This window comes from Scardinius erythrophthalmus (assembly GCF_964197995.2).
Source record: "Scardinius erythrophthalmus genome assembly, chromosome: 5".
NCBI lineage: Eukaryota > Metazoa > Chordata > Actinopteri > Cypriniformes > Leuciscidae > Scardinius > Scardinius erythrophthalmus.
This window is the reverse complement of record NC_138225.1, coordinates 41,798,657-41,811,678: the sequence shown is the minus strand read 5'-3', so window position 1 is coordinate 41,811,678 and position 13,022 is coordinate 41,798,657. Positions and strand designations below refer to the sequence as shown.

At 42.2% G+C, this 13,022-nt stretch overlaps 1 protein-coding gene across 5 annotated transcripts in view; it reads left to right on the top strand.

Moving 5' to 3' along the window:
* Positions 1 to 12,786, top strand: part of LOC308691632 (uncharacterized protein) — a 176,059-nt gene extending 163,273 nt beyond the window's left edge. For 3 of the 5 annotated variants that reach the window (XM_081367044.1, XM_081367042.1, XM_081367045.1), the window contains exons 5-10: positions 9,549 to 9,666; positions 9,844 to 9,929; positions 10,097 to 10,374; positions 10,529 to 10,705; positions 12,073 to 12,318; positions 12,410 to 12,786. In XM_081367044.1, coding sequence (XP_081223170.1) covers positions 9,549 to 9,666; positions 9,844 to 9,929; positions 10,097 to 10,374; positions 10,529 to 10,705; positions 12,073 to 12,318; positions 12,410 to 12,540 — 1,036 coding nt within the window. In that variant the 3' untranslated portion in view covers positions 12,541 to 12,786. Of the gene's footprint in view, positions 1 to 9,548; positions 9,667 to 9,843; positions 9,930 to 10,096; positions 10,375 to 10,528; positions 10,706 to 11,301; positions 11,360 to 12,072; positions 12,319 to 12,409 lie in introns of all 5 variants that reach the window. The other 2 variants (XR_014030269.1, XM_081367043.1) reach the window with 2 other exon arrangements.
* Positions 12,787 to 13,022: the final 236 nt, after the last annotated feature.

Here is a 13,022-nt window from a genome sequence, read left to right as displayed (position 1 = left end):
TCTGTGCGTTCATTCATTCAGATTAGAACAAAGCAAACAGGACTGACCTAATTCCTCAGCGGGATCCGTTTGCTCCTCGAAATGATACTTCCAGAACTTCTGAGGTAAATTTTTGCAGGATTATTATCAAGATAGTAGTATTCCTCACAGCATCGTAAAGTACATAAGTCTGAAAGTGAACTCGCGGTGTGTGTTATCCAGCTGATGTGGGCGTTTCACAGGTTTGTTTGGATCGCCTCACATTTGCGTTTGAATAGCGCGCGCTCTCCGTGGGCGGAGCACATTAAAACTTAATTAGCTGAGATGAGAACGACTGACATCTCTCTCTTTGCATACATATTACATAAACTGTGAATATTTGTTTTTCATAAAAATTACTTCATTTAAAAGAAGAAAATTCAAGCTTCATGCCTGTGTGACTGTATGCCTGTTTGACTGAGTATTCGCTGAGTTACAGTTCATTTTCGGACGCGTTTCAGAATTGACTTCACTGACGGAGAGTAGGCAGAACTCGCATCATGTTTATTTTTCTTTATTTGGCAAAAAGCACAACACTTTTTATTTTATTATGAGCATACACAAAAAAAATACACACTAAACAGGATCGATTGATGTATAACACAAGCATATAAGATAAAAATTATTATTATTTTTTATTTTTTTTGCACTCATACGGAAAAAAACGAGCCTATCACGCCGGCGCGACAGCCGACCTCAGGGGGTTAATTTCCTATTATCAATGTAAAGCCGCTTTGGAACAATCTACATTGTTAAAAGCGCTATATAAATGAAGATGACCTGACCTGACCTGACTGGTTGTTTGCTAATATTAAGATTCCACTACAACAATCATGAAATACTAGGGAAAAATTACTCTGAGACTTGTTTAAAGTTTGACGAATCACCACAACATGATTTTGTTTTATTAAAAAGTTCACAATAATACAAAGGCAAATTCCAAAGGCAAAAATAGCATAAATGCGTATTAGTCATCACCCGAAATGCAGCCCAGAGAAGCAGGCAAGGAAGCCTTTTATACCATTCTCTTATAGGGCCATCTTAAAGCTATGGGCTATCATTATAGTGCAGCCATTCCCTTATAAGGTAAATAATTGGACTCATACTGGCTTGCAAAATAGCTTGCAAAAAGCACATTCAAATACTTCTTCACACTTATTCTATGCAGCACAAGCATAAAAACTTATTTAGTGGTTTTTCTATCAAAAGTTGAGACCCACCCCGTGCCTCTCACCTTTTACTGTTAGGGGCAAAAGATGTTGACCGTTTCTTTTTTAAGGAGGCATGGGGTTTCAACAACGGACATAATGTGAAACCTACGTACACTGTGAAACCTACATACACATTATTTTTAAACAATGACCCTTCAGCTTGCAGTTCAAGCTTGTCTTGAAAATAAAAACATTTCACTATTTGGGCAGTCTAATTCAAATTCAGTCATAAAAGCTTTCACCGTTTTCTTTAACTTTTTACTCAATTTTTCAACTTGTACAATCCCTTTTATTAATTGTTGGCCTCGGTAGATCAGTCCATTTCATGGAAGTCGCGTCTTAGCGGGAGGCCCTCGCAAGCGCTTTCTCTTCCTTCTCAGCTTTGCAGACTTTCCTGGCGTGGTCTCTTTGCAGATATTCAACTAAAAGATTGTCCATAAATTTCCTGTCAGTCACATTATTATATTTTGTTTCAGGGGATTTATCAGGAGAATTCATCATTACAAGACAATAATTTATTACACTATATAAGAGAAAAACAAACAAAACAAATCATCATGTACAGGGATGTAGTGGAGGCTAAACGCACGTAAACGCCGTTTACGCACCTCCCAAAATTCGGAAATAGCGTTTGCCCACCTCCAAAGTGTTTATCCACCTCTACATTGCGTTTATCCACCTCTAAATTTCACGTTATTTGAGCGGACTTTGCTTTTCCAGTGCGTGATCGCCGATCGGTACATGATTCGAGCATTTGGGCCGTTAGAACGGCGCACACACGTAGCAGAAAACACACACTCGTGAAGTTACCAAACAAGCTGCGCAAGAATGAAACTTGATCGCAGCTGCCACAGGAAATCATTAAAACGATGCTATATATATATATATGTATGCATGCATGCATGCATGCATGCATTCCTTCCTTCCTTCCTTCCTTCCTTCCTTCCTTCCCTCCCTCCCTCCCTCCCTCCCTTCCTTCCTTCCTTCCTTCCTTCCTTCCTTCCTTCCTTCCCTCCCTCCCTCCCTCCCTCCCTTCCTTCCTTCCTTCCTTCCCTCCCTCCCTCCCTCCCTCCCTCCCTTCCTTCCTTCCTTCCTTCCTTCCTTCCCTCCCTCCCTCCCTCCCTCCCTCCCTCCCTTCCTTCCTTCCTTCCTTCCGGTTTAATGTAGGGAGCATGTCGAAACCAAACTGTACAAGAGATTCAGAGGGAATCAAGCCTACACCAGGTTAAAGGGATAGTTCACACAAAAAAGAAAATTCTGTAATCATTTACTCTCCCTCAAGTTGTTCCAAACCTGTATGACTTACTTTCTTCTGCTGAACACAAAAGATGATATTTTGAAGAAAGTCGGTAACCAAACGACTGATGGACCCCATTGACTTCCATAGTAGGATAAGAAATTACTATGGATGTCAATGGGGACCAGCAACTGTTTAATTACCAACCTTCTTTAAAATATCTTCTTTTGTGTTTAGCAGAAGAAAGGAAATCATACAGGTTTGGAAAAACTTGAGGGAGAGTAAATGATGACAGAATTTTCATTTTTGGGTGAACTATCCCTTTAAAGACTTTTCCCTCTACAGGGAAACACGCTGATCCACATTTTTCTGATAGACCAAACAACTAATCAATTAATCGAGGAAATATTCAACAGATTAATCGACTATGAAAATAATCCCAAGTCCCTAATCATTATGCACAAGTGCATTGCATTGGAAGCCCTGGATATAAGCCTCCCTCTTGATCTCTCTTAAATATTTTTGTTTTCTCTGTTTTGTCATTTAGTAAACTTTATAGATTTCAACCATATTATTCCTTTTTGAGTCTCTTCAACAAGAACTTAGATTAATGTATGAATTGAAAAGTGATTGTGTGACCTATGATGAGGAAACAACCAGTGATACCCTTGGTAGTACCATCAAATGATAGCCTATAGCGATGTCATCAGGATACACATACACCGGTAGGCAATGGGCCAACTTACCGGGTGACCACGTCGTGGTCCACCAGAATTTATAGTTTACCCACCTCTTTTTTTACCACTACACCACTGATCATGTACATACCTACATGTGTAACGCTATGTAATCTTAAGAAAACTACTTGCCTAAATCGAATGCTCAGTATGAATACAACATGGGCGTAGGTTTAGGGGGGGACGCTAGGTACTAGTCCCAATCAATATTTTGAGATGACAAATTTGTCCCCACCAATATTTAGCAAGCTCCTTTGAACTGCTATTTGGATCTTTGCGCTGCGATTCCAACGGCCAAAACAACGACAGTACAAGAAACGCCGTAATTTGATTGGCGGCGGTGTATCTGACAGGCTACACGCGCGGGCCGGGACTACTTTTGTGCTTGCACTGGCAGCGAGCGGGTGGTGTGTGTGTGTGTGTGTGTGCGCGCGCGTGCGTCGACGACGCCGACGGTAAGTTACCTGGGCTGTCTCTCTGCCACATACAAAGGCCAGAGTAAAACATTTTAATATTCCGTTTTTTGCCACTTTTTGTACTATTTTAGATAGATCAGCTATGCCACCCAAGAAGAAGAAAGGGGACATACGAAGCTTTTTCATAAAGCAGAGTGTAGGCAAAATAACTAGCCACACAAATAAACTAGCAGTAGTAGTGACTGACCAGGCTTTCAAATGCAGATTCTACTGTGGAAAATAGTATTGGTGATAGTATGTGTTACCCAGGATGTTGTTACAGTTAAACCTAGCAGCAGCAATCTTTCAACTAAGGTTAAGAGTATTGATTAGGCTGTGCAGCACAGCACTGATAGACTCATAGAAGTCGCGCTATCATGATAGAATGCGACGTTAGCAAGTCACTGAATGTTAATTAGCTGACCTTAACTTAGAATCTTGCAGTCAACATAAACAGTGGATCTGAGACATTTTTCGTTTCTACATTCTATTTATGTAATGTAGCCTATGTAATGCATTTGTGAGTGAGTTTAGCCTAAGAATTTAATATTTAAGAATAGAATATATCAATAGAATTTGATATAGAATAGTAGATACAATTTTAGTATTAATGGAATACTGTAATCATGGATAATAATAATAATAGATAATAATAATGGATTTTTTGTGTTGAATGCATACTATGATACGTGTGTATTTTATTCATTTGTTCATTATTTAATAATTTATGTTAATGAAACGTTTGGTTGTTCAGCATGACACAGTCTCAGGTTTTTATTTTTATTTTTTGAGAGTGCATTTTTGAGATTATACAGTTATACTAGTTCTTTAGGGACAGTATACAGGATGGTGTATTGGGGTCAGGATACAATATAATGAGATGAAGTAGATTCACTTCTGTATTGTGATATTCTGTATTGCCAACAGTCTGAAATCGCCATTAAAGCACTGTTATCTTACAACAAAATAATTCCAGGGGGAGGGGGAGGAGGGATGTCCCCACCAAAGCTGAGGCCAAACCTACGCCCTTGGAATACAACCAGCTATGCAGTGCACGCCGCCAGTCTGTGTTCATTTATTCCTGCTCTTTCCAACAACTATGCACTTGATTTGTGATGAGCTCGTAATCACGACTTCAGTCAGTTGGAAATTTCTGATAGCACGTGAAAGCAGCATAAGTTCCTGAGATGGGTGGGCCACAAACTTTAAACATAGCGGAGAGGAGAACGATTGTTGCTGTGGCTGTTTTTATTTTAGCAGTTTTTTCCCCAACCGTTACATCGCCTTGTCTTTTAAAGTAGTGCATATTTACATGCATGAATAATCATATGAAGCATATTGTATGTGTTATACACAGTGAAAATAGCTTGTATTTGTCTGAAATTCCATAATCGTCAGCTGAATATAGCTATGGTTGTCAGTGAATGAGGTTAAATGAGACTTTAATTATACTTTCCCAATTAATTGGCAATAATAAACCTGGTGTCCTCCATGGTTCCTGTTATTTCAGACAACGCAGCACTTGAATACGACGTGCTCGTAATCACGCCTTCAGAAGTGGGAAGTAGGAAATTTCTGATTGCACGTGAAGGCAGCATTAGTCTTGTAAAGTCGCATTCATAATGCCGTTCAGACACGAATGCCCCATCAAATGCGGATTGTATCCAAATCCACTTGTTTAAAAGTCCCTAAATTACATTAACATTTACAAATATATAACCTTTACTTTGCTAATAAACATCTAAATAACTACAGCTATGTATCAATCTATCTCTGCGAGAAGTTCTTTGTAAACGCATAAAAACAGCGCTCTGTCAGCAGGTATTTCATTGTGTTCACGCCATGTTGTAATTGAGATTTCAATTTGTAAAATTTGTAGAGCTCATAATTACAGCTTGTAAGATGAGAATTTTCAGAGACCTTCTACTTGTACCACCTGACCACTGCAGATTCATTTAGGCATTGATAGCAGATGTGTTCGACATGAAGTGGCGCTGATGTCAAAGTACCGTGAGAGCGTTTTAAAAGCATATGGAGCATATCGGTCTGTGGAGCGCCTCTTCAAGTTGAACAGACCTATTATCAACACCTAAATGAATCTGAAGCAGTCACGTGGTACAAGTAGGTCTTTCATCTCATCTCTCATCAGAAAATTCTCATCTTACAAGCTGTAATTGAGCTACAACCACATGAAAGCAGTTGGTCATACACCAATGATAACTCCAGTAATAAGATGGAAAGATCTTATTCGCACACGGCGCGCGTCGAGACCACGGTAGAATCGAAAGTAGCACATCTACTTCGAGCCGAAATTCTGAAACTACTGAGCAAAGGGGCTATAGAACCCTTATCTCAAGCTCAAAGCGAAGGGGGGCTTTACAGCAGATACTTCCTGGTACCCAAGAAAGACGGGGGTCTCAGACCCATACTAGATCTGCGGCAACTGAACAGAGCGCTTATGAAACGTCAGTTCAGGATGCTCACGACCAGAAAAATCCTCGCGCATGTTCGCCGAGGGGACTGGTTTGTGTCAATAGATCTAAAGGACGCGTATTTTCAAATACAGATAGTGTCACGTCACAGGCGATTTTTGAGATTCGCCTTCGAGGGCCAGGCATATCAGTACACAGTCCTGCCTTTCGGCTTGTCCCTGGCACCCCGTACATTTACGAAGTGCATGGACGCAGCGCTCGTACTCCTCAGACTCCGGGGCATACGAGTGCTGAACTATTTGGATGACTGGCTGATTCTAGCCCAATCTCACTCAGAGATCGTGGAGCACAGAACCATTTTACTCGATCACCTCGAGAATCTCGGTCTCACAGTAAACTGGGAAAAGAGTTCGCTATTCCCCAGACAGATTATATCTTTTCTGGTAATAGAACTGAACTCGCTGTCAATGACAGCACGCCTGTCATCTCAGCGCACACTTGACATTCAGCGCGCAGTCGGCTCCTTTCGCTGCGGCGCTGTAGTCCCTCTCAAGAAATTTCAAAGGATGCTAGGTCTGATGGCCTCAGCATCATCAGTTCTCCAGTTGGGCCTGCTGCGCATGCGCCCACTGCAGTTCTGGCTCAGAGAGAGAGTGCCTCACAGAGCGTGGGCCTCCGGTCGGCTTCGCCTCAAGGTCAATCAAGCGTGCATTGCAGCTTTGAACCCTTGGGGGGCAAAAGACTGGTACCACTCAGGTGTAAGCCTGGGGACTTCCTCGAGACTGATGGTGGTGTCCACGGACGCATCCGCCTCAGGATGGGGAGCGCTGCTTGAGGGCAGACCGCTCTTTGGCCAATGGTCAAAACGGGAGAAGCTCCTTCATATAAATTGCCTCTGTTAGCAGTGAGCAAAGCGCTCACGCGCTTTCGTCCCCTGATAAAGGGGTACCACGGCCTAGTACGTTCAGACAACGTGTCGGTGGTATCCTACATAAATCGCCAGGGCGGCCTCAGGTCCCTGACCCTGTACAGGCTAACCAGACGCCTCCTGATATGGGCTCGCAGCAACCTGCTCTCGCTGAAAGCAGCGCACGTGCCAGGGCTCCTGAATATAGGACCAGACAGACTGTCCAGGAACCACGTTCCGACAGGAGAATGGTCTTTGCACCCACAGACAGTACAGCTGCTGTGGAAGAAATTCGGCAGAGCGGAAGTAGACCTGTTCGCGTCTCAGGAAAACGCTCACTGTCCAGAATTTTTCTCAAAGCAAGGACGCGCTGACCCACATGTGGCCTCGCCGTCCTCTCTACGCTTTTCCCCGTCTCCCTCCTGACCCAGGTGGTAGAACGGATCAGGGAAGAAGGATGTTCAGTGCTGCTTGAGGCGCCGCTCTGGACGAGCCAACCTTGGTTCCCAGTTGTGATGCAGTTAGCAAGCACCGCCCCGTGGCCAGTGCCTCTGAGGAAGGATCTCCTTTCTCAAGCCAACGGCTCGATCTGGCATCCTCACCCGGAGCTGTGGTCCTTTCACGTGTGGACCATCAATGGGTACCCGCTGACCTCCCACAGGGAGTGTTAAACACGATCACGCAGGCCAGAGCTCCGTCTACGCGACGTCTCTACGCCTCCAAATGGTCAGTGTTTTCTGGCTGGTGCAGAGCTCGTGGCGTGTCACCCCTGAATTGCGGAGTGACGGAGGTTCTCTCCTTCCTACAGGAGCTGCTGGATAAGGGCAGGTCCCCTTCCACGCTCAAAGTCTGTGTGGCGGCCATAGCAGTGTTCTCTACGACAACGCTTGGCCAGTCTATAGGAAGGAACGATTTAGTCATTCGCTTCCTTAGAGGAGCTAAGAGGAGCTAAGAGACTGAATCCTCCCAGACCTCCCACAGTCCCTATATGGGACCTTTCTACGGTACTGGAAGCCATGAAAGGTCATCCTTTTGAGCCCTTGCAGAAGATTGATCTTAAACACCTGTCGTTCAAGACGGCGTTTCTTCTGGCTCTCGCTTCAGTGAAGCACATAGGGGACTTACACGCGCTCTCAGTGAGCGCGACGTGCATGGAATTTGGGCCTAATGACTCTTGGGTTATACTCAAACCTAAGCACGGTTATGTTCCTAAATCCCTCAATACACCGTTTAGGGCACAGGTCATTTCCCTGTCTGCCCTACCGGTCACTGAAGGAAATGAGGACGAAAGCTTCCTCTGCCCAGTCAGGGCATTAAGAGCTTATGTGTCTCGCTCGTCTGCCTTCAGACAGACGGAGCAGCTCTTTGTTTCATTCAGCGGGCATTCTAAGGGACTAGCCGCTTCGAAACAGAGCCTATCCAGATGGGTAGTGGACGCAATAGCGCTAGCTTACACAACCACGGGCATGCAATGCCCATTGGGTGTCAGGGCACACTCCACGAGAAGCATGGCTTCATCGTGGGCCTGGTCAAGTGGGATTGCCTTGCAAGATATCTGTATGGCGGCAGGCTGGGCCTCTCCGTCTACATTTATAAGGTTTTACAACCTAGAGGTTCCCGCACTACAAGCCAGGCTACTGTCGGTCTAGTACGGCCAAATCTCTTAAACTGACACTGTCAGTCTTGAGTTATACGGCTATTGTGAATAGCAGTGCTGCTCTAAGCTGCCATATACGGAAGATAGTGGCTAAACCCCTCTTCTTCCAGGATTCCCTGTGAGTCCCCTAGGTGATTGTGCACTATGAACTCCGGGCTGTCGCCTCTTGAGTCTATGGTGTCAGATCCCAGCACACACGGCGTTTTACATTAGGTTCCCCTAGCGTATTCTACGCAGTACGAGAGAATCTCTCGTAAGAGAACGTACTCGGTTACTAACGTAACCTCGGTTCTCTCTAGAGAGAGGAACGAATACTGCGTATCCTGCCGTGCATGCACGTGCTCTGGTTGCTTCACTGTGAAAAATCAGAGATATGAGCCCGCGAGCGATATTTATAGACCTAAGCCACGCCCGTTTCGGCGGGACGTGAGGCAGAGGGCGCTTCATTGGGTATGACGTCACTCTAGGTCTCGCTCGATAGGCTCAAGCAGTTGCCACCAGACCAGCCAATAGGCGCGCGAGCTGTCTCGCCTATGCCTGTATGCTGCAGCAACGCGTTTTACATTAATACAAAATTAAAGGATAATTTTTTGGCTTCAGTATTCTCGTGGAAAAGGATTTTCCCCTAGCGTATTCTACGCAGTACGAGAGAATCTCTCTGGAGAGAACCGAGGTTACGTTATCGTATTTGGAGTACGTTCTGTTCAGTGCTGTTATAACTGTCGAAAACAAATATATCAGTTCTGTTTATTGGTTATCGGGCACATAAATATGCAAATTATCTGTATCGGTTATAAAAAGTGTTGTGTAGTGCAAATGTAAGGAAATGCTTTGGAAGTATTATTTGGCTAATCACCGATAAGTACATTTTTAATTTTCCCCCTCCCCAATTAGTTGTCTGATGGATGGACTGATAACAGGCTCAAAGTCTCGTTTCCTGCCCAGAATCCAAAATGGCAAACTTCAACTCCAGCTGGATGCCTTCAAGTTCCACCAAGAGACAAGGCCAGAGGTGTATATAGTGTATTCCCATGAAAACATGTTCTCGAGCCCAAAACATTATAAAATGGTGATGGAGGGTTTGTTATTTTTGCTTATGTTAATAATATTGGATGGAAAAAAAACTTGTACACATTGAATTCTGATTATTAATTCTTCAAATGAACATACTTCTCATTTTGTTGTGTAGATGTACATCACCTGTAATCTTCAAGCTTACCCTGTAATGGATGCAGTTAACCCCTTTCATAAAGCATGCTCTTTTATTGATGGAAGGTGTGAAGCTTTGCTTTCTTTTCTCTTTCTTTCCCCTTTTTTTCTATTGTTTAGTAAAGTTTTACATTTAATCATTGATTCTCACCATGCAAACTGTATTTTCTACAATGTTATTTCTTTGGGGAACCAACCTCAAGTTTCTCTCACTCCCCTCTTTAATCTTTAAGCTGGAAGGCTGCAGATGGAGATGACTGGGCTTGTTACAGCTGCCAAGGAACAAAAGCGTATGCTTCATCCTTCCAATCCACACTGCAACAATATCGGCCGCCACCTGCTCCCAGACCAGACCAGAACTCATCTTCCCCAAAGCCCAACAAATTCCAGCCCAGAATTCAAGAGGATTCTGGAAGTTATTTCACTTCCTTGCTAACAGATAGTGAGCCTATTCCCTCTTGGAGGAACTTAATTCTACCACAGGAGGAGGATGAGGGAACTGGTTCAGTGGGTAAGCACTCCCAGGTCTGGTGTTTTTGTCTTGGTGTAGTTTATCTTAAAGAGCAAGTCATTTAAACTGTATTTTAAAGCTGATATGTTGACGTTAAAACTGCAGATAAGCATATTTGCACTAACCATTTTGAAAAATGTGGCTCTGTCAATAGGGTGGGAACTGGAGAAAACAGTGGGTCCATTGGCCATCTTTCCAAAGAAAAGCAAAATGGGTTTTCTGGCTCCTCCTAGAGTGAAGGAAGGTGTTCCTCCTCTCCCTTCTCTCAGTAAAGATAAGAAACCGATGCCTCATAATAGCCTATGGAAGAATGGTGTCACTGCTGAGATGGGTTTGTATTCAACATGTTACAATCTCTTTAATTGGGTCAAAAACTAGGACTAACTAGGACATACAGTAGGTATTTTTAAACTTTTTTTTATTTTTTTATTTTTTATGGCACCGCCTTTGAAATTACCTATGCCTACAATTGGGAAAATGTGAACTGATTACAAACTGCTGTTTAGGCATTGGGCCTCATTCATGAAACATGAGCAGAATGAATTTGTATAAATTGTTCGTAAGGCAATTCTAATATAAATTTTTGGGTTCATGAATCTTTATTTTAAAAGCGTTAGTTGGTACCAAAATATTTACACCTGTTCCCATTTACGTGTAAATGGTACATAAAATATCAATGTTTTGTTCTTTAGGCAAACTGATGACATTGCATTTTGATAACATAACCATAAAATATAACAAAATTACTTAACTGAAATTCTTCACATTTAACTATTTGGTTATGATTGAAAAACGGTAAGTAGACCTAAGTAAGATCTAAGTAGAGCCTATTCACCTATTATTATAGACTCATATTATTTTGAGCAGCAATACTATTTGTCGGCTGTATTATTTGACTTAACAATTTTAATTGCCTAATTTTGTTAGACATTTGGCCAGTTTGGAGCCAAACCTGAGAGATCCCAGGAGATCCCACAGCATTCCTGTACGTGATTCACATTGTTTCATGGGCTGGGATAATTTTTGGAAGTGTGCATGCATGCCTTTTTTAAAGGCACACTATGCAATTTCCGTTTTTCTCAAACAGAGTTCTTGTATTTAATGTTACTGTCGTAAATACCACTCATGCAAAGTTGTCTCTGCACTCTTCTGACCTCACTTTCTTCGTCGACTCTGCCATGATTCACGTCTGAAATGCATGTTAGTGTCTTCCATAGAGGCTGCTTCATATGTTGTTGATGTATGAAACGTCGTGCCGTAAAGCAAGCCGTGATTCTCGTGAGATCTGTCGGGGCACCACCTCTTAAACTTCCATTGCTGGTTTTGCCAGCGGTGTCCCCCCGCTTTGCTATCGGGATGATTCGTCCTACTACGAGTTTGTTTACCATCAAAATGATTTCGAAGCTGTTATATTAAGGTACAAATCTTGCATAGTGTGCCTTTAAAAATTATTTTAATTCATTAACATAAACACAGTAATCTAAAGTTTACGAAACCTTTGTAGTAATCTTTGCATTATATGGACCAAAACCTGTCCTCTGGATTTACAAAGTTTCATAAATGAGGCCTTTTTTTAGTTTTTATATTTTCTTTGGGAACCTCTTCAGTATTAACATGGTAATTTAATTCACAAAGGTTATGGCAGTTAAAATGCTTCTAACTGCTGATAACTGCAGCCTAAAATTAAGTCTCCAACAGAACAAGTGGGTGTTGTAACACCCTCATGGGAACCGACTGAACAACCCAATATCACGGAAAGTGAACCAGAAACCAAGAAGCTGGAAGAGGATGATGAATATGACAGTAAAGATGAAGACCATGACAGTGAATATGAAGATGAAGACCATGACGGTGAAGATGAAGACCATGACTATGAAGAGAGAAAAGGAGAGACAAAAGAGTCTGATCAAGGCATGTGGAAGACTAGAGTCTTGACAGAAGAAGGTGCAAAACGGCATAGTATTTCTGTTTATTGAAGCATTGTTTGATGGGGTACTTGTGTTTGTTCATGGAATAATTGTATTTTAACTTGCAGATTTTAAGGAACTCTTCACAACTCATGCCTCTAAGAATGAGGAAGACTCTGGACTGCATACATTTGGTATAAGCCCTTCCCTACCAGAAGAGGAGCCAGCTGACATATATCACCCTCCTAAGGACTCCTGAACTTCTAAACCAAAGGATATGAATGCTGACAAAGATGAAACGATCTCACTGAGGTGGAGGAAAATCTAGTTCCCAAAGAACACAAGCAGGAAACAAGACATAAGAGCGGTTTCACCCTTTGTGCTGATTTAGTTTCAGAAATAAAAATATTTTTCACTGTCTTCATTCATTGTTTTTTTTGTTTGTTTTTTTTATATAAATTTAGTTTTTTAAATGGAATAAAAGAAATGGAAATACTCATGATTTCATTTGATTGTGATTTCTATTTTTAAAATCGCTTAGATTAAAATGAAATCTATGAAGACCTTGTTTTAAATCCTGATACACCACAACTAAGGTTAAAGATAAAGGTGATAAAGATAAAGGTGGTGTGTTTCAATTAGATTCTGAAAATGCCTGTTAGTTGCATTTATTGGTCAGGCTATTATCAAAGGGAGTTGTGTTGGAGAAAGTCATTGTTCAAAAAATGTATTTAAATGGCA